The sequence below is a fragment of the Aquarana catesbeiana genome, linkage group LG13, assembly GCF_042186555.1.
Source record: "Aquarana catesbeiana isolate 2022-GZ linkage group LG13, ASM4218655v1, whole genome shotgun sequence".
Lineage (NCBI taxonomy): Eukaryota > Metazoa > Chordata > Amphibia > Anura > Ranidae > Aquarana > Aquarana catesbeiana.
Genome location: NC_133336.1, coordinates 225,163,687 through 225,185,450, shown reverse-complemented (window position 1 = coordinate 225,185,450; position 21,764 = coordinate 225,163,687). Strand labels below are relative to the sequence as shown.

The 21,764-nt window shown below is 47.8% G+C and overlaps 1 protein-coding gene and 1 pseudogene across 1 annotated transcript in view; both read left to right on the top strand.

Annotated features, from left to right (window-relative positions):
• ITGA10 (integrin subunit alpha 10) overlaps nt 1–21,764 on the top strand; it is an 81,629-nt gene that overhangs the window by 45,273 nt on the left and 14,592 nt on the right. Inside the window, exons 12-24 of the mRNA XM_073609332.1 lie at nt 882–1,030; nt 1,876–2,019; nt 2,535–2,738; nt 3,937–4,067; nt 4,347–4,513; nt 12,721–12,863; nt 13,367–13,477; nt 15,561–15,646; nt 15,834–15,975; nt 16,257–16,349; nt 17,330–17,406; nt 18,073–18,162; nt 19,626–19,710. Coding sequence (XP_073465433.1) covers nt 882–1,030; nt 1,876–2,019; nt 2,535–2,738; nt 3,937–4,067; nt 4,347–4,513; nt 12,721–12,863; nt 13,367–13,477; nt 15,561–15,646; nt 15,834–15,975; nt 16,257–16,349; nt 17,330–17,406; nt 18,073–18,162; nt 19,626–19,710 — 1,622 coding nt within the window. The remainder of the gene's footprint in view (nt 1–881; nt 1,031–1,875; nt 2,020–2,534; nt 2,739–3,936; nt 4,068–4,346; nt 4,514–12,720; nt 12,864–13,366; nt 13,478–15,560; nt 15,647–15,833; nt 15,976–16,256; nt 16,350–17,329; nt 17,407–18,072; nt 18,163–19,625; nt 19,711–21,764) is intronic.
• On the top strand, nt 9,228–9,333 carry LOC141120770 (U2 spliceosomal RNA; annotated as a pseudogene).

Below are 21,764 nucleotides of genomic sequence, written 5' to 3'. Positions count from 1 at the left end.
TCTCTGGAGTCCAGAGTTAGCCAGGGTTAGAGGAGGCACTGAAGGTGAAGATACATTATAGAAAGCTATGGCAGTACAAATTATTGTTACTGTAACATATTATTATTATGGGACCTGGAGATACCCACAAATAAAACAAGTCTATCGGGAAAAGGGGGAAGGGGTATTCAAACCAACCTAGCCACCAATCTGTGCTAGACACCCTCCGAAGCTTACTACCACTTCCCTCTTATTCCACTCCAGCCTCTACTTGACCACAGCAAACAATTTGCATGGTACCTGATCCCCCATAATGGAGCACACCAATCACCAGACAAGCCCCCAGCACTGTCACATTGGGTATTGGGAGGTTGATTCCCCCATTATGGAGCTTGCCTATCACCAGGCCCCAGCACTGTCACATTGGTTATGGGGGGTTGATCCCCCATAATGGAGCTTCACAATGATCAGCCCCAACATTGTCAAATTAGGTATATGGACTTGAATACCCAATAATGGAGCTCACCCATCAACAGTAGCAGTGGTGTTGTCATTAACTTTCAGGGGCATTGCCAAGAATTTGAGAGGTGGTGAAGCTGTGCTAGAGGCACCAGAGGATGCCAGTCAGGGTCAGGCAGAGGGGTAGGCAGGAGAGGCATCCACTTTGGGCACCTTAGCAGAAGGGAGGCTCAAAAGGGTAGAACCTGCAACCTACTGTATACTACTAAATAATTCACAGCCCTTGGGGGCAGGGGGTGCAGTTTGGCCCTTTGGCCTTAGGTGCTGTAGTACCTTGTCCCAGCACTGATGCCAATCACAAGGTGGGGGTGGGCTTTACATGAAAATAGGAGCACACAATAGCGTAAACAATACCCCATTTACCTTCTGATCTCGCTCCCCAGGTTATACAGTTTCCTCCATCACACTTCGCAGCGGAAAAGCACTGTATGTGGCCGGAGCCCCCAGATTCAAACACAGGGGCAAGGTAATTTTATTTGAGATGTCCAGAAGTGGAGACCTGACCATCTCTCAAGCCCTGGTGGGGGAGCAGGTAAGTAAAAAGATGGCAAAAACTCCTTTAGATTGTTTTTATTGGTAGATTCATAAAAGATATACAGGAACGTAAAATCAAAATTTTTAAAGAGTTATTTCCACCCAAGGCTTTGGTAGATCACCATCTTTAGCTTTTCTCCATCACAGAACCTTTGACAGAATAAATACAGCTGTGAGGGAGATATAGGCAATGTGAGGAGACGAGAACAAAACAAGTATAAAACGTCTCTATTAAAAAGAGTTACTGTTTATTTGTATTTGTATTACTTTCCTTTTTTGTGGGTACTTTTAAAGGCCAATATACCAGAGATTTAGAACCTCTGTAGATCTGGAGGGACCTATTTGTGGTGGGCTTCACCTTCTTCTTTTTTGCGGTACTCAAGGTCCTCTCCTTCTGTAGATCTGGTGGGTGCCATACGTGGTGGCCTTCATCTTTTCCTTTATTGCGGTACTGAATGTCCTCTCCTTCTGTAGATCTGGAGGGATCCATTTGTGGTGGGTTTCACCTTTTCCTTTATTGCGGTAATCAATGTCCTCTCCTTCTGTAGACCTGGAGGGGCCCGTTTGTGGTGGGCTTCACTTTTTCCTTTATTGTGGTATGGTCCTCTTCTTCTTTAGATCTGGAGGGATCTATTTGTGATGGGCTTTACGCTTTTTGTTTATTGTGGTACTCAATGTCCTCTCCTTTTGTAGATCTGGAGGGATCAATTTGTAGTGGCCTTCACCTTTTCTTTTATTGTGGTACTCAATGTCCTCTCCTGTAGATCTGGAGGGTTCCATAAGTGGTGGGCTTTATCTTTTCCTCTATTGTATTACTCAATGCCCTCTCCTTTGTTCCTCCAGATTGGCTCGTATTTCGGCAGCGAGGTGTGCCCAGTGGATGTTAATAGAGATGGGGTCACTGACGTTCTCCTGGTGGCTGCTCCTATGTTTCTTGGACATCATCACAAAGAAGCAGGACGAGTTTATATCTACAGGGTGGGGCAGGTAATGCCTAATAGGACTCCGCTAGAACCAATAATATGGAAATTGTTTTTTTATGGAGTTCCCATGAGTTCACCAGACACTTGTGTATAAATTTTAATTTTAGCCCCTTTGAGGGCCACTCTGCATGCCGAAACTTAATGTGACTTCAAGGAGACGTCTACTAAGAAATGTATGGAGGCTACCATTACCTCTTCTTCTAAAAGCCTATAAAGCCAATGAAGTCCCATCTCCTGGTCTGCGTTATGTGGTTTAGGAAGTACTAATGTCACAGGATTAACATGATAGGCAGGCAACTAGCATTGTTAGAAGGAAAGGACAACAATGGTAGCCAACATAATTCTATCAGTAGAAAAGACATTCAGTTCAGTCATGACATGCAGGGGGGTTTAATCTTCAAATGTTTACACACTTGCCTGGCCAAGGTCAGCAGAGATGACCTTCATACCTTATGACAGGTTCTCTTTGAATATGGATACCCACATCAGTTACTACAATGTCCTCACCTTTTCATGCAGGTGCTCCTTACCCTGAATGGCACGCTCCACGCTGACCGCAAACTGCAAGACTCCCGCTTCGGTTACTCCATGGCCAGCGCCCCAGACCTCAACCACGATGGGTTCAATGATGTGGTGGTGGGAGCCCCGCTGGAGGACAACCACCGGGGGGCGGTGTACATCTACCATGGGCGCGGCAACACCATCCTGCCATCCTACAAGCAGGTCAGTCATCGCATGAAAAACACTTAGGGGTCTGTTCTTAAAAATTTTCCATTGCCATTCGTCCAGCGAATCGGCATTTATGAAAAAAACACTTTTTTTTGGCTATTTTTCTGAATAAATGTTCTTTTCTTATGGCCACTAGATTGAGCTAAGAAGCATAGGAAATACATACATCTTTTTTACAAGAGATGCAATGTAACAAGCTTAGAGAACGTTAGAGGGAAATAGCAAATAAATGTAACGCATGGTATCTTAGTCCCCTCATTCTCTACAATTGTTACATTGTTACTGTGCATGTGCATTATTAAAATAGGCGGGGACACTGTGATCCCAGGACATGGCCCGGGACCCACCATTATTGGAACTGAGGACTATCCCAGCAAATCCGGGACATACCATCGTAGGAACCGAGGACTATCCCAGCAAATCCGGGACATACCATCGTAGGAACCGAGGACTATCCCAGCAAATCCGGGACATACCATCGTAGGTATCCGAGGACTATCCCAGCAAATCCGGGACAGTTGCCATCCATGTAATCTACATAACTGCCATACAAACCATTCTGTTGTAACACCAAATTGTAATGTGATTAAAAAGGACATTTCCTTTTTAATCTGAAGCCAGATATACTGTAGAAACATAGAAGAGTGATGGCAGAAAAAGACCAGGTGGTCCATCACATCTGCCCCTCGATTATATATTTTTCTATAGCAACCCAAAATGTAAGTACTTCCTTGCAACTACAACAACCTCAGAGGCATTCCCTATACTATTTGTGAATAGACCACACCCATAAATCTCATTTCCTGCCTCCATGATTGGCTGATGGCCGTTCCCAGCAGATTTACCCTTATTGTAACACTAGGGCTGGTCATGTGATTGTAGTAGGCAAACCCTCCCACTGAGCACTTAAGGAAGTTGACTGTAGTGGACTGTCCCAGTCCCTCCAGGACAGAAACGGGTAAGAATCCCCTATGCAGTGTGTTAAGAAACTTGTAATGTGTAGAACCGAGCTGGAAATAGTTTTCCTTCGCCAACAAAAATGGTGTTTCATGTTCAATGTAAAGAATTGGTTTGAATGAAGTATCTACCTAACACGCATTGGCACAGTGCTGTGTAGCCATGCTACGAATGTCGCCCCTCTAGTCATGTGACCAGCATTTATTGTCTCCCTTTTCTTATGTCTGCCTTACAGAGAATAGACTCCGCCTCCTTTCACCATGGACTCACCTACTTTGGCCGCAGCGTGAGCGCACTGATGGACTTGGATGGGGACAGCCTGGTGGACCTGACAGTCGGGAGCCAGGGAGCAGTGGTCGTGCTCAGGTACTTACCCAAAATGTGGTGTCTGTGCAGTTCTTGGCTTGTGGCTTGCTGCAAAGTTACAATGTATAGTCTGATCACTGGGGGGAAGACTGAGTAAATGCTTCCTCTTGCAGCAGCAGACTGAGGACATCATCTCAGTCTAGGCAAATTCAATGGCTGGAGCTCAAGAATGGCTTTTAATAATATATGGTGGTCCTCGTACAGCACTCAGTTATCAGTACAGAAGGGGGCGGAGCTGAGAATTGCCTCTATAAGGGACGTTTTGCATCTTTCTTGCAGGTCGCAGAGTATCGTACGGGTCAACGCCACCCTCCAGGTGACCCCGTCCTCCATCAACATGCTGCAGAAGAACTGCGAGCGGAAGGGCAAAGAGTCCGTCTGCCTCAATATCACCGTCTGCTTCTCCGTCAGCTCCAAGTTACCCGAAAAATCGGACATTCGTTTCGGTCAGTACCGCCATATTTACTCCTGTAACGAAAATCTACAGTTATACAGAGGTGTGTCCCTCAGGTTCAACCAGCAGCTTATGGCAGGTAGGAAAGGAACCCTCCCAACCTCACAAAGGCACTCAGATTATTAGGACTAAAATATTCCCATACTATTGTTTAGTAACTATAGGGAGTCTATAGCAATTTGCCCAGTAAAAGTACATGTACACTCCTTCCATATGAATGGGGACAAAAAACAAATGTTATTAGGTTAGTCCCTGTGCTGATCAAATGTTTTTAATTGATTTAAAAGAGAAAATACCACATTTGGCCACTAGATGGAGGTAAGTACCATGGGAGTTTAATGCTTAGCACCATCTAGTGGCCAAATACAGCATTTTACCTTTTAAATTAACAAAGGACATTCAACCAGCACAGGAAATAGCCTAATGTTAGAGGCAGGGTCTGGGCAGGACCAACCCATTAAGTAGGCATGATGGGAGGTTTCTGCTTAGTTAGAGGAAGGATCTGTGCAGAGCCAACCAATAAAGTGGCCTTGATGGGAGGTTTACGCTTATTTGGAGGCAGGAACAACCCAAAAAAGTGGGCATGATGGGCGGTCCCTGCCTATTTAAAGGCAGGGTGTGGGGGCGGGACCAACCCATAAAGTGGGCATGATGGGTAGTCCTTGCCTTTTTTAGAGTCATACACAGACCCTGCCTCTAAATCGTCTGGGACCACCCATCATGCCCACTTTATAGGTTGGTCCCGCCCAGACACTGCCTCTAATATTATTAGGCCATTTCCTGTGCTTTTCGATTGTTTTTCATTGATTTAAAACAGAAAATACCATGTTTGGCCACTACCCTGTTTCCCCAAAAATAAGACCTAGCGTGATTGTCGGTGATGGCTGCAATATAAGCCCTACCCCCCAAATAAGCCCTAGTTAAAATCCTTGTAGGTCTTCTTTTCATGGTAGGGCTTATTTTCGGGGAAACAGGGTAGGGCTTATTTGGGGGGTAGGGCTTATATTGCAGCCATCACCGACAATCACGCTAGGTCTTATTTTCGGGGAAACAGGGTAGGTGGAGCAAAGTAACAGTGATACTTGGTACCATCTAGTGGGCAAATTAAGTATTTAAAGCGGAGTTCCGCCCCCAAGCAAAAAAAATAGTAGCTGCTGACTTTTAATAGTAGGACATTTACCGGTCCTGGAATCCAGTGCTGTCAGCACCCCAGCCGATGTTTCCATCAGCTCTCGGGTGCTGCCATTCGTGGTAAGGGAAAGGCTTCACTGCCGGTTCTGGGAGGGTCCAGCCCAGAAACTGGATTTTTCTGCTTATTTAAAGGCCGGATCTGGGCTGAACCAACCCATAAAAAGGACTTGATGGGAGGATCCTGCGTATTTAGAGGCAGGATCTGGGCAGGACTGACTCATTGAGTGGGCATAATGGGAGGTTCCTGCTCTCTTTGAGGCAGGATCTGGGCAGGGCCCAACCTATACGATGGGCATGAGGGGAGGTTCCTGCATATTATATAACCCATAGAGTGGACTCGATGGGAGGTTCCTGCTTATAGAGGCAGGATTTGGGCTGAACCAACCCATAAAAAGGACTTGATGGGAGGATCCTGCGTATTTAGAGGCAGGCATACCTCCCAACTTTTTGAGATGGGAATGAGGGACACCTATCAGCAAAAGTATGTAGGCATAGGACACACCCCTTGCCACGCCTCCTTAAAGGAGAATTGTACAAAAAACAAGATTGGTTAAAACCACAAGTTCTTTTTTTACCACTACTATTCCTTTATATTGGCTTTTGGAATTTACAAATGCAGCAATTTAGAAATCAGATGAAAGGTTTAGCGCTGGAAAACACTTTTTGATAGATAAAAAGTGTATTTTATATAGATCAGACCAAAATGAGGGACAAATGAGGAGGAACGAGGGACAGAGGGACATTGCTCCAAATCAGGGACAGTCCCTCGAAATCAGGGACAGTTGGGAGCTATGGGCAGGGCCAACTCATAAAGTGGGCATGATGGGAGGTTCCTGCTTATTTTGAGGCAGGACCAACCCATAAAGTGGGCATGATGGGAGGTTCCTGCTTATTTAGAGGCAGGACCAACCCATAAAGTGGGCATGATGGGTGGTTCATGCTTATTTGGAGGCAGGATCTGGGCAGGACCAACCCATAAGGTGGGCATGATGTGAGGTTCCTGCCTATTTAGACACAGGATCTGGGCAGAAGCAACCCATAAATTGGGCATGATGTGAGGTTCCTGATCTTTTTGAGGCAGAATCTGGACAGAATCAACCCATAAAGTGAGCAGAATGGGAGGTTCCTGCTTATTTCGAGGTAGGATCTGGGCAGAAGCAAACCATAAATTGGGCATGATGTGAGGTTCCTGCTCTTTTTGAGGCAGGATCTGGGCAGAAGCAACCCATAAAGTGAGCAAAATGGGAGGATCCTGCTTGTTTAGATGCAGGACCAACCCATAAAGTGAGCATGATAGGAGGTTCCTACTTATTTTGAGGCAGGATCTGGCAGGACCAGTCTATAAAGTGGGCTTCATGCATGGTCCCCTCCTATTTACTGTAGAGCCAGGGTCTAGGCAGAACCAACCCATAAAGTGGGCATGATTGGTGGTCCCTTCACGTTTAGAGTCAGAGTGTGGGTAGGACCAACCCATAAAGTGGAGGTGATACATGGTCCCTTCTTATTCAGAAGAATGGTTTTGGTGGAACTATCCCATAAATTGGGTGTGATGCGGAAGTGCCCAGAAATTGGGCTTCCAAAAAAAGGACCATAGTCGAGGTTACCAGTGTCTTTGGATCTGGGGCCATAATGTTGGTAAATATGAGTTATTAGCCCTGTATGAAATGTGGACTTCAAAGCACATCTATCTGTGTTACGGAAAAGGAGATGAGTTCTATAGTCCCGACAACTTTGCTCCTCCAGATATACAATATAGTGAGTGTTGTCACCATAGGACAGGAAGTGTGTTACTGGCGGGATCACCAGGTGGAAATAAAGGATATGAAGTGACTATCACATCCCCCCACCATGGGAACATGTAAAGGTTCCACGTTCCTCAAAGAATGTGGATACTTCAGTAATATTCATGACATTGGGGGGGTCTTGCTATGCCCATTTTTATATCAAATTTGTCAGCCACTTTGAGTGATGCGATCACAGACATTGTATCTCACATGCCGCTTCTGCCACGCAGGCCGCCGGTTTAACACAGCCCATTACAAATACTATGCGGCTTACACAGGACTTCTTATACCCAACACTATAATTATACTTCCCAGCCACAGCCTGTGACTCCATACCAGGGAATCCTGCATAAGGACTGCATTGTAATGAGCTGAGCTCTGTCGCCCCCTCATGGTAGACACTCAGTACTGCAATCTGAAAAGAAAATAGAACTTTCAGATTTTTATTTTATTTGAATATAAGGCATCTGTTTATGTCGTTCTTGCAGGATGGGGGGGGGGGGGGTCCTGTGCACCAATCAGAGGCGTGGGAAGGGGTATACATACAGTGTGTGTATATATATATTATGGGATTTAGGAGAGGCTCTTCAGGTCTCCAGTTACTATAATGAGTTTACCATCCTACCTGGAGGACGTGAGACATCTGGGAAAATACAGCCAGGAAATGGGGATTTTACTGCGGAGGAGGCAGCTGGGTGGGTGCGAGGAGTCGCAGCGCTCTGATGGATTGCGGTTATCGTATAATACATACATAGGATTTTATGCGCTACCTGTTTGATGATGATTTTATTACTAAAACGATAAAGCTCAAGCTTTGCCTTCCCGGTTCCCAGTGGCAGTCCCCCCCCCCAATAACCCACCCCCCCATAACCCACCCCTGGCTCTAATAGAGTGCTTAACCACTTCAGCCCTGGAAGATTTGGCTGCTGAATGACCAGGCCATTTTTTGCGATTCGGCACTGCGTCGCTTTAACTGACAATTGCGCGACCGTGCGACGTTGCACCCAAACAAAATTGACTTCCTTTTTTTCCCCACAAATAGAGTTTTCTTTTGGTGGTATTTGATCACCTCTGCGGTTTTTATTTTTTGCGCTATAAACAAAAAAAGAGCGACAATTTTGAAAAAAAAAAAAGCAACATTTTTGACTTTTTTGCTATAATAAATATCCCCCAAAAATATATAAAAAAAACAAATTTTTTGTCTTTTTTTGTTGATTTTTATTGTGACTGCGACATTGCTGCGGACAGATCGGACACTTTTGACACTATTTTGGGATCATTGTCATTTATACAGCGATCAGTGCTATAAAAATGCACTGCTTTCTGTGTAAATGACACTGGCAGGGAAGGGGTTAACCACTAGGGGGCGATGAAGGGGTTAAGTCTGTCCTAGGGAGTGATTCTAACTGTGCGGGGGATGGGCTAGAAGTGACGCGATGACAGGGAGCAGTAGATCTCTGTCCTGTCACTAGGCAGAACGGGGAAATGCCTTGTCTCCATAGGCATCTCCCCGTTCTACCTCTCTGTGAGACGATCGCGGGCACCCGGTGGACATCGAGTCGGGGGTGCGCGCACGGCGGCAAATTCAAAGGGATGTACAGGTACGCCCATTTGCACAGCCGTGCCATTCTGCCGACGTAAATGTACATGTGGCGGTCGGCAAGCGATTAAAAAAAAAAAATAAAAACACTGGAATCCATGCGTCCGGCGCCCTGTATGTAGATTAGGGACTGGGCTTCTCGGTCTTTTGGCTAAGATCAAGTGTAGTATCTGTTCTTATCAGGTGCCAGAGGAGGCGCTGTGCTGCTCCCATCGGGGAGGGCTATGCAAATCCTTTGGCATGATGGTGTCTAGATCAGTGATTCTCCACCAGGGTTCCTCCAGAGGTTGCTAGGGGTTCCTCCAGACTTTGCTAGGGGTTCCTCCGGAGGTTGCTTAGGGTTCCTCCAGAGGTTGCTTAGGGTTCCTCCAGAGGTTGCTAGGGGTTCCTTCAGACTTTGCTAGGGGTTCCTCCAGAGGTTGCTTAGGGTTCCTCCAGAGGTTGCTAGGGGTTCCTCCAGAGGTTGCTTAGGGTTCCTCCAGAGGTTGCTAGGGGTTCCTCCAGAGGTTGCTTAGGGTTCCTCCAGAGGTTGCTAGGGGTTCCTCCAGACTTTGCTAGGGGTTCCTCCGGAGGTTGCTTAGTGTTCCTCCAGAGGTTGCTAGGGGTTCCTTCAGCATTGGGCAATTTCTGCCTCTCAGATAATTCCCCACAGACACCATTGATCTTTTTTTAACTCTCTGTAAAGGAGGTAATTCTTCCCAATGACCACAAGTGTAAGGTCCATTCTTCCCACTGACCACCACACTAAGGTATCATGAATTGTAGATTTCATTATTTTTTTTAGCAGGGGTTCCTCTGTGTTGAAAAGTTTAAGAAAGGTTGGTCTAGATGGTCCGTTTCAGCAGGGGCCTAACCAAGCGCTCCTTGGAATTTTAGGAGGATAGTACTCTGTCCAGTCTGAACGGGCCAGAAGGGTACTCCTGGTACGGATGGGTGCTGCACTGGTCTGGCCGAAGGCTGGGTCATCCGGGCCTTCTGGCTAGGATTAGTGTGGTCTCTGTTCCTGTCAGTGTCCAGTGGAGGAGCTGTCACCCTGACCAAGAGATCCGGGAGATGCAGTGGCGGTGCGTCCATAAGGGAGCACGGGCGCCGCCCCCTCTCTCTAGCCACCCCCTGTATGCCCAATGGATAGATTCATGCATTGTGAGAATCTATCTATGGCCGCAGCTCACATCCCCTATTCAGGCAACCAGCCCCTTTTCAGGCACCGGGCATCTGAATTGCGGCGGGGGGTGTATTTTTGAAGCACATGATTAGAGCCATAGGCTCTAATAGGCGTCAAAAAAGGTAAACAGAGAGCACCATGCTTGGCGCTCGCAGTTCACTCAGCTGTGTTAGGAAAAGCGAATGAATATTCGCTTTTCCTAACACTGAACCGCCTCTCCACCAATCAGGTGCTCGGGTCTGTTACCTGTCACCTGATTGGCTGAAACGACAGGCGCCGCTATTGGACGCCTATCAGGAGGAGAGGACGGGAGATGAGGATGGCAGCAGACGCCTGAAGGACCCCGCTCGTCTGCCCAGCACTTACCCTGTCTTGGTGGTGCAGCGGGTAAGTGCTGGGCAAATGGTGAATGGGCGAGGGTCACACTGCGGGCATTCAAGGGCACACTGGCAGCATATGATGGGCACACTGGCAGCATTTAATGGGCACACTGGCAGCATTTGATGGGCACACTGGCAGCATTTGATGGGCACACTGGCAGCAAATGATGGGCACACTGGCAGTGTTTGATGGGCACACTGGCAGCATTTGATGGGCACACTGGCAGCATTTGGCACAGTGGCAGCATTTGATGGCACAGTGGCATCGTTTAATGGGCACAGTGGCAGCGTTTGATGGCACAGTGGCAGCGTTTGATGGCACAGTGGCAGTGTTTGATGGGCACAGTGGCAGCGTTTGCTGCGGAGTGGCAGCGTTTGATGGCACAGTGGCAGCCTTTGTTGGGCACAGTGGCAGTGTTTGATGGGCACAGTGGCTGTGTCTGATGCACAGTGGCAGAATTTGATGGCACAGTGGCTGCAATTGATGGGTTTTTTTCTAATTTTTTTGCTCCCTCCCCAAAAATTTTGAGCACCAGCCGCCACTGGGGAGATGCCATGCAAATCCACTGGACCACAATGGGGGCCTGGAAAGGTTAGTATTGGTGGAGGCCGTGTTCGGCGGCCACGGCTCTCCCCGAGAAAACCTAGAAGGGCTCACTATCTGGCAGGGATGGGGGGGGCTGCACTGGTCTGGCTAAAGGCTGGGCTGGGCAGAAGCCCGTGGTGCGTGTGCCCCTGGAGTGGCAGTCCAGGGGTGCCGTAACTTCACTGTGAGTGAGGGTCACTTTGAATTTTGCCACCAAGGTACCACTTTTTTTTTCACACCTGCCTCTTGGGCCAGGTCTTTTGGCTGGGACCAGAGGGATTTTTTTTTACTGGCCGAAGGGCCGGCTATTGTATTGCACATTGGTCACTTTCACTTACCTCCACTTTCTTCTTCCCCACTTTCTTTTATTTAAGCCCTTTTGTTTGTCAATATTTTGTCTTTTTTTGTTTGTACATGGGTTTTGCACGTGTGACTGGTAGGGTGTAGGTCCTCGGACCTGCCCTGAAAGTCTTGGAAGGGGGTGGACATGGCCTTCTGGCTTGGTTTGCCCTCTCTCATGAGGTCTATAGAAAGTACAGGCCGGCAACTTGACAGCTTCTCCATAGAAAATATCTATTTAAGCATTACAGCAATAACATAATCTAAATAATTCTGACGCGTTTCGGCCTTAGGCCTTCGTCATAAGCATTTTGTTGCTTTTGATGAAGGCCTAAGGCCGAAACGCGTCAGTTTTTGGATGCTATTGCTGTAATGCTTAAATAAATATTTTTATGGAGAAGCTGTCGAGTTGCCGGCCTTTACTTTCTATAGATCTTTTGTGAGCTTAATTAGCCAGAGCACTGACTACTCTACACACCAACTATACTATATAGCGGTAGAGCTTGGGTGAGTTTTTCTCTTGCTCTCATGGGGTCTCCCTTAGGGGGAGCCCCACCTAGTACTTGGGTGGGTCTGTTTCAGCAGACCCTCCAAAGAATGGGGGTCCGTTTGGTTTCAGCCAGATGGACCAAGTGTAAGTACCCCAGTCCCCGTATGGAGCCTAACACCCCGGGGGGATCAGGGCAAGGTTCCCTTAATTTCGGAGGACTTGTGTACACCCGTTGCATGTTTTGTGTATCACTCTTTATGTGTGTGCACTTTTTTTGGCACCGGGGTGGAGTTTTTGGGAGTGTGTTCACACACCACGGGCTTTCCAAAAAGAAAAAAAGGGACTGGGCGCATGGATTTGGGGGGGGGGCAACACCTCTGTGCCCTGTATGAGCGGCCGCCACTGCTGGTTCCCCTATACATTTTCAATTCAAACCTTATTTTATACCCATGCCAGTGCCTGATTCAAGCAGTGGGAGGAGTTATGCAAATCAAAATGCCTTGATGGGTGGGTGTCGGTCTGGAAGGAGTTGGCATGACAAATTTGCATAGGTAGCGCCCACATAAGATGCCGAACTTCCATGATTTGCACATGAATGGCGTAGAGATGGCGAAGTCAGTAATTGGTACCCAATGTACTAACCCTTCCCATCCCCCCACCGCAGGTATCCACTACAACCTCTCCCTGGATGACCGCCGAGGGACCCCCCGCGCCGTCTTCGACAAGAGTTTCCAGAAGCTTACCAGCAAGCGTGTGCGAATCTCCACGGGGGTGGTGCTCTGTATGAACGTCAGCTTCCACGTCATTGTGAGTACCTGGGGGGGAGGGGCTCTGGGTGGATTGAAGCCATTGGATCCACTTGACAGCCAAGCAATGAGCATTTCTTAGAGGGGGAAAGGGACCAATCTAATAATTGGAGACCCCCAAAAGATACAACTATTTAGGGACGTAACTTGCCCAACCAGGTAACTTATAAACTGAAATAACTTTTGGTTGCCTCAGTCTCCCTTCTCTAATAAGCTACCTCTGCTGCAGCTCCCAGTGCCTAAAACATGTTAGGATGTAAGTACTGCAACGCAACTGACTCAGTACATGCACTCCTAGGGGGTCTATTTATAAAACAAATTACACAGCAATTTGTTCTTCGAATCTGTGTGATCAGTAGTCCATGGTTACATTTCTTTTGTTTATTCCCTCTAGCGTTCTCTAGAATCATTACATTGTATCTCCTCTATTAGATATACCGCATGTCTTTCTTGTGCTCTTGATCACCATCTAGTGCTCATAATGAGGTGTTTCTGCCTCCCCAGGACACAGCCGACTATCTGAAGCCGATCGGAGTTCTCCTGCGATTCAACCTGAGCGACTCGGAGTCCAGCCCAGTGCTGGATGACAAGTGCCCTTCATCAGTGAGAAGGCTGGTGAGTGTTCAGCATCTGTCATAGACATTAGAGTGTAAGCTCCTCTGTACAGAGACTGATGTGACTGTGGGGGAGGGGACATTAGAGTGTAAGCTCCTCTGTACAGAGACTGATGTGACTGTGGGGGAGGGGACATTAGAGTGTAAGCTCCTCTGTATAGAGACTGATGTGACTGTGGGGGAGGGGACATTAGAGTGTAAGCTCCTCTGGTACAGAGACTGATGTGACTGTGGGGGAGGGGACATTAGAGTGTAAGCTCCTCTGTACAGAGACTGATATGACTGTGGGGGAGGGGACATTAGAGTGTAAGCTCCTCTGTACAGAGACTGATGTGACTGTGGGGGAGGGGACATTAGAGTGTAAGCTCCTCTGTACAGAGACTGATGTGACTGTGGGGGAGGGGACATTAGAGTGTAAGCTCCTCTGTACAGAGACTGATGTGACTGTGGGGGAGGGGACATTAGAGTGTAAGCTCCTCTGTACAGAGACTGATGTGACTGTGGGGGAGGGGACATTAGAGTGTAAGCTCCTCTGTACAGAGACTGATGTGACTGTGGGGGAGGGGACATTAGAGTGTAAGCTCCTCTGTACAGAGACTGATGTGACTGTGGGTGAGGGGACATTAGAGTGTAAGCTCCTCTGGTACAGAGACTGATGTGACTGTGGGGGGAGGGGACATTAGAGTGTAAGCTCCTCTGTACAGAGACTGATGTGACTGTGGGGGAGGGGACATTAGAGTGTAAGCTCCTCTGTACAGAGACTGATGTGACTGTGGGGGAGGGGACATTAGAGTGTAAGCTCTTCTGGTACAGAGACTGATGTGACTGTGGGGGAGGGGACATTAGAGTGTAAGCTCTTCTGGTACAGAGACTGATGTGACTGTGGGGGGAGGGGACATTAGAGTGTAAGCTCCTCTGTACAGAGACTGATGTGACTGTGGGGGAGGGGACATTAGAGTGTAAGCTCTTCTGGTACAGAGACTGATGTGACTGTGGGGGAGGGGACATTAGAGTGTAAGCTCCTCTGTACAGAGACTGATGTGACTGTGGGGGGAGGGGACATTGGAGTGTAAGCTCTTCTGGTACAGAGACTGATGTGACTGTGGGGGAGGGGACATTAGAGTGTAAGCTCCTCTGGTACAGAGACTGATGTGACTGTGGGGGGAGGGGACATTAGAGTGTAAGCTCCTCTGGTACAGAGACTGATGTGACTGTGGGGGAGGGGACATTAGAGTGTAAGCTCTTCTGGTACAGAGACTGATGTGACTGTGGGGGAGGGGACATTAGAGTGTAAGCTCCTCTGTACAGAGACTGATGTGACTGTGGGGGGGAGGGGACATTAGAGTGTAAGCTCTTCTGGTACAGAGACTGATGTGACTGTGGGGGAGGGGACATTAGAGTGTAAGCTCCTCTGTACAGAGACTGATGTGACTGTGGGGGAGGGGACATTAGAGTGTAAGCTCCTCTGTACAGAGACTGATGTGACTGTGGGGGGAGGGGACATTAGAGTATAAGCTCCTCTGTACAGAGACTGATGTGACTGTGGGGGAGGGGACATTAGAGTGTAAGCTCCTCTGTACAGAGACTGATGTGACTGTGGGGGGAGGGGACATTAGAGTATAAGCTCCTCTGTACAGAGACTGATGTGACTGTGGGGGAGGGGACATTAGAGTGTAAGCTCCTCTGTACAGAGACTGATGTGACTGTGGGGGGAGGGGACATTAGAGTGTAAGCTCCTCTGTACAGAGACTGATGTGACTGTGGGGGAGGGGACATTAGAGTGTAAGCTCCTCTGTACAGAGACTGATGTGACTGACTCAGTGATCTTTGTACAGCGATGCGGTATATGACAGTGGTGACACATGCACTGTGGGCACAAGTGGCTGCATATGATGGGCACAAGTGGGTTTGTTTGATGGGCACAAGTGGCTGCGTTTGATGGGCACAGTGAGGCTGCAATTGATGGGGGGGGTCAGTATTTTTCAGTTTGTTTGCGCCCCCCAAAAAATTTTGAGCACCAGCCGCCACTGGGTATATGTCAGAGTTATATAAATATTTGCCCCCCTCTGTTTCTCCCTTGTCAGGTCCCGTTCTTCAAGGACTGCGGAGAGGATGATGAGTGTATCACTGACCTCGCTCTAAGGGCTCGGATGGACATTGTTGGCACACGGTGAGCACACAGGAATAGTTTTTATGACTATGCCCCTGCAGCAGTGGGTGGATTTTATCTTGGTGCAGAGTTCTGCTTTAATAGGTGTAGCCATTGTAAATCTATTTTCATTTATATGCCATTCTGAGGTCAGCTGACTTGTCGGATCACATGACTTTTTTATTATTTTGTTTTTTTTTGCCACCAGGGACAAGCCGCATATTATCCGCAGGGATCGGAAGAAGCTGGCGGTGGAGGTGGAGCTGGAGAACCGGAAAGAAAATTCCTACAACACCAGCATGAAAGTTTGGTTCTCCAGGAATCTGCTCTTCTCCAGCATATCTGGAAAGGTAACGACTCCTCACTGCCCCCTACTGGGAACCCCTCATAATGGGCACAGCGGGTGTACAGACCCGGGAACTCAGCACAGGGATGGTGGGAACCCCTCATAATGGGCACAGCGGGTGTACAGACCCAGGAACTCAGCACAGGGATGGTGGGAACTTTTAGGGGGTTCAACTCTCAGGTATCCACCAAACACTGGAATAGGAGATGTGGGTGGAGTAGCCCGGTGGAGTTCTGGGTGGAAAGTGATGACCTCCTGATGATGACACAGTTTATACTCTGACAGGGAGAAGCTCTGAGTAAGGTGGAGTGTACAGCGCTGTCATCCAACACCAGATCCTGCAGCATCAGCTATCCGGTCCTGCGCTCCCTGGAGAAGGTGAGAGGACGGGATGTGGGGGAGGGTGGTACATTGGGGGGTGGGGATGTAGGATGTGGGGGGGGTGGGATGGTGGGATGTTGGGGGGTGGGGGGGTAGGATGTTGGGATGTTGGGGGGTGGGGGTGGGATTTTGGGGGTTGGGGGGTAGGATGTTGGGGGGTGGGATTTTGGGGGGTGGGGGGGTAGGATGTTGGGGGGTGGGATGGTGGGATGTTGGGGGGGGTGGGATGTTAGGTTGGGTAGGATGTTGAGGGGTGGGATGTTGGAGGGGTGGGATGTTGGGTTGGGTAGGATGTTGGGTGGTGGGATTTTGGGGGTTGGGGGGGTAGGATGTTGGGGGGTGGGATTTTGGGGGTTGGGGGGTAGGATGTTGGGGGGTGGGATGGTGGGATGTTGGGGGGGTGTGATGTTGGGTTGGGTAGGATGTTGGGGGGTGGGATTTTGGGGGTTGGGGGGGTAGGATGTTGGGGGGTGGGATGTTGGGGGGTGGGGGGGGTAGGATGTTGGGGGGTGGGATGGTGGGATGTTGGGGGGGTGTGATGTTGGGTTGGGTAGGATGTTGGGGGGTGGGATTTTGGGGGTTGGGGGGGTAGGATGTTGGGGGGTGGGATGTTAGGGGTTGGGGGGTAGGATGTTGGGGGGTGGGAGATGGGGCAGTATTTAGCATGTTCTCCAGGAAAGCGTTAAACTCTTTCATCCTATTTGGGGCTCCTCGGAGAATTCCAGCTCCTGGCTTTTTAACATCATGGAGAATTAAGGGCTGTATGAGGGCGGATCCCTTATCTGAAGGCAGTCATTGTGTAGACGGCTGAAAGTGACACCAATCAGTATTTGCTGAATATCACTCCTTCCGCCAGCACCTCCCCCACTAGATCCGGTCCCGGCCGTCCTTGCTGGTCTCAGATAAGGGTCTCGGACATCACACAGCCCTCCTCATAGAAATGAATGGAGATTCTCACATGACCTCTCTGCCCTCAGGTTCAGTTCATCCTGGAGTTTGAGTACAGCTGCACCAATCTGCTGAACCGCGTGCAGATCAAGCTGTCAGCCAGCAGGTGAGTGCACACCCGAGCGCCGCTATGACGGACGCTCAACCCGGGGGGCAGGAAATGACATCAGAGCTGTAGAGCTTTACTATTATCCTCCCCGCCTCTTATAATGTATAAAATATAGGAAGACTCTCTACATTCCCCTTTTACGTATACAGCACATAATTCTATCAGGACATCGATTGTGTATTTAGTTGGTTTAATGCTGCAGATCCATATTTTTTTAATTACCACTTATAGCCAGCAGGGGGTGCAGTCAGGTAAGCACTGAAGCCGGGTGGTATTCTGACTTGCTCTTCAGGAGATCACATGCGGCTGAATGAGGGGGCTACAACCCCTCCTCCTCTCTGATCACATGTCTCCATCGATGGTTTCAATTAGACAGAGTCAGCCAAACAGCGAGCAGCTGATGTTGGGTTCCTCTATTGCGGTATGCGAGGATCATGAGAGCCCTCTGTATTTAGGTGTATCTAAAGCCAAAAATGGGTTTTATTTTTTGGGGGATAGAGTGGGGGGAAGGGTTGGAACCCCTGTCAGGTTTTGCTGCCTGTGGGGATTTGCCCTTTCTATTGGTCCTGGTGACCGCTGTAAAATGTATAATTTCTCCAAATAAAATAATACAAAATAATAATAACATTCTTTCATTAAATCTTTTCTTTCTTTCTTCGTTAGTGACAATATTGAGATGAATGACACCCTACATGACAACACCGTACAGCTCACCACCAACGTCCGATACCAACCGGAGCTGTTTATATTGAGGTGAGCCGTACCCATCATAAGGTCCTTCAACCCAATCTGATATCTGAGTTTACAGTGGATACTGGAGGGCTAAACCTCCTGATGTGCCCATTATGAGGGGTTCCCACCATCCCTGTGCTGAGTTCCCGGGTCTCTACACCCGCTGTGCCCATTATGAGGGGTTCCCACCATCCCTGTGCTGAGTTCCCGGGTCTGTACACCCGCTGTGCCCATTATGAGGAGTTCCCACCATCCCTGTGCTGAGGTCCCGGGTCTGTACACCCGCTGTGCCCATTATGAGGGGTTCCCACCATCCCTGTGCTGAGTTCCCGGGTCTGTACACCCGCTGTGCCCATTATGAGGGGTTCCCACCATCCCTGTGCTGAGTTCCCAGGTCTGTACACCCGCTGTGCCCATTATGAGGGGTTCCCACCATCCCTGTGCTGAGTTCCCGGGTCTGTACACCCGCTGTGCCCATTATGAGGGGTTCTCACCATCCCTGTGCTGAGTTCCCGGGTCTGTACACCCGCTGTGCCCATTATGAGGAGTTCCCACCATCCCTGTGCTGAGTTCCAGGGTCTGTACACCCGCTGTGCCCATTATGAGGAGTTCCCACCATCCCTGTGCTGAGTTCCCGGGTCTGTACACCCGCTGTGTCCATTATGAGGGGTTCCCACCATCCCTGTGCTGAGTTCCCAGGTCTGTACACCCGCTGTGTCCATTATGAGGGGTTCCCACCATCCCTGTGCTGAGTTCCAGGGTCTGTACACCCGCTGTGCCCATTATGAGGAGTTCCCACCATCCCTGTGCTGAGTTCCCGGGTCTGTACACCCGCTGTGTCCATTATGAGGGGTTCCCACCATCCCTGTGCTGAGTTCCCAGGTCTGTACACCCGCTGTGCCCATTATGAGGGGTTCCCACCATCCCTGTGCTGAGTTCCCGGGTCTGTACACCCACTGTGCCCATTATGAGAGGTTCCCACCATCCCTGTGCTGAGGTCCCGGGTCTGTACACCCTCTGTGCCCATTATGAGGGGTTCCCACCATCCCTGTGCTGAGTTCCCGGGTCTGTACACCCTCTGTGCCCATTATGAGGGGTTCCCACCATCCCTGTGCTGAGTTCCCGGGTCTCTACACCCGCTGTGCCCATTATGAGGGGTTCCCACCATCCCTGTGCTGAGTTCCCGGGTCTGTACACCTAATGTGCCCATTATGAGGGGTTCTCACCATCCCTGTGCTGAGTTCCCGGGTCTGTACACCCACTGTGCCCATTATGAGAGGTTCCCACCATCCCTGTGCTGAGGTCCCGGGTCTGTACACCCACTGTGCCCATTATGAGGGGTTCCCACCACTACATGAGAGGACATCTGGAAGAGGTGGTCAGTGAGCTTAGAGGTTGCAGTCAGGACCCCGGGGTGCAGAAATGGTCTTTTTATTGGCTGATGAGATCAGTCAGGATACCAATCAATGTGATTATCATTGCAGTGAGTCCAGCTTGAACCGATACGAGGTGCAGCCGATCCTCAGGCCCAGCCAAGACTCCGGGCCGGAGTTCATCACAAAGTTCAAGGTGAGATGTATCAAAATATGTAGAGATGAAAATAATATATAATATGATGATATATAATAATAATGACCTCATAGCAGATACAGCCTGGTATACACTGCCCCCTGGAGGTCATTATAGTCATTATTATACCCAAAATGTAAAGGAAATGTTAAAAAAAAGAAAAAGTCAGTAAACTGGTATATGAATTGATTTTATATCTTGTGAGCCCCCGGAAGTAGCATCTATGTAGGGTGAAGGGTGCAGCACAGAAGAGCGCCCCCTGCTGGACTCATTTCACTTCTTTACAATACACAGGGGGCGGGGCATGACACCATGTCAAATTTCCCATTAACCCCCAGGAACTTTTCTAGACTAAAAGGCACTCAGTAATATATTGCTGCCTTGTGGAGCCTTGCAGAGATTTGCCCAGAAAAAAGGAAGCCACAGCTCATGAACTTACATAGGACTAGAGGGCTGTGTACAATCCTGGTCTCCTATTGGAGATCCGCTGAACATGAACTGGCTGGAGGGTAACAGAGGTGCCTCAAGGAGATTTCAATAACTAAATGGGTATGAAAGGTAAAGAAATCAGCAGCAGGTATATCCCAGCATGGCAGAGAAGAGCTCAGTCCTGGCACTGCCCTACAGAAGTCAATGAGCTCTAAATCACCAAACTAATTATTAAATAGGTGGAAGGAGATCTGAGCTTTCCTGAGAACCTCCAAAGCTCCCCTCCTCCAACACAAAATAGTTACAAAAGTAACAATGTTACTTCGTATCTCTCTATCTCTGTTCAATGTTTATAAACAATGTTACTTCGTATCTCCCATCTGATCAATGTTTATAAACAATGTTACTTTGTATCTCTCTATCTCAAGTAACATTGTTTATAAAAATCGATCAGACAGAAGATAGAGAGGTACAAAGTACCATTGTTTATAAACATTGTTCAGACAGGAGATGGAGAGATACAAAGTAACATTGTTTATAAACATTGATCAGACAGGAGATGGAGAGATACAAAGTAACATTGTTTATAAACATTGATCAGACAGGCAATAGAGAGCTACAAACAGAGATACAAAGTAACATTGTTTGTATCTCTCTCTCCAGTCTGATCAATAATTATAAACAATGTTACTTTGTATCTCTCCATCTCCTGTCTGAACAATGTTTATAAACAATGTTACTTTGTATCTCTCTATCTCAAGTAACATTGTTTATAAACATTGATCAGACAGGAGATGGAGAGATACAAAGTAACATTGTTTATAAACAGAAAGGATATGGAGAGATACAATGTAACATTGTTTATAAACATTGATCAGACAGGAGACAGAGAGATACAATGTTTATAAACAATGTTACTTTGTATCTCCCATCTGATCAATGTTTATAAACAATGTTACTTTGTATCTCTATCTCAAGTAACATTGTTTATAAACATTGATCAGACAGGAGATAGAAAGATACAAAGAAAAATTGTTTATAAACATTGTTCAGACAGGAGATAGAAAGATACAAAGTAACATTGTTTATAAACATTGATCGGACAGGCGATAGACAGCTACAAACAGATATATAAAGTAACATTGTTTGTATCTCTCTCTCTCTCTCTCCAGTCTGATCAATGTTTGTAAACAATGTTACTTTTGTATCTATCTCCCATCTGATCAATGTTTATAAACAATGTTACTTTGTATCTCTCTATCTCAAGTAACATTGTTCATAAACACTGATCAGACAGGAGATAGAAAGATACAAAGTAACATTGTTTATAAACAGAAAGGATATATGGAGAGATACAATGTAACATTGTTTATAAACATTGATCAGACAGGAGATAGAGGGATACAATATTTATAAACAATGTTACTTTGTATCTCTCTATCTCCCGTCTGATCAATGTAACATTGTTTATAAACATTGATCAGATGGGAGATAGAGGGATACAAAGTAACATTGTTTATAAACATTGATCAGAGTGGAGATAGAGGGATACAATGTTTATAAACAATGTTCCTTTGTATCTCTCTCTATCTCCTCCTATGTGAACCTCTCGATCTCTCATCCTG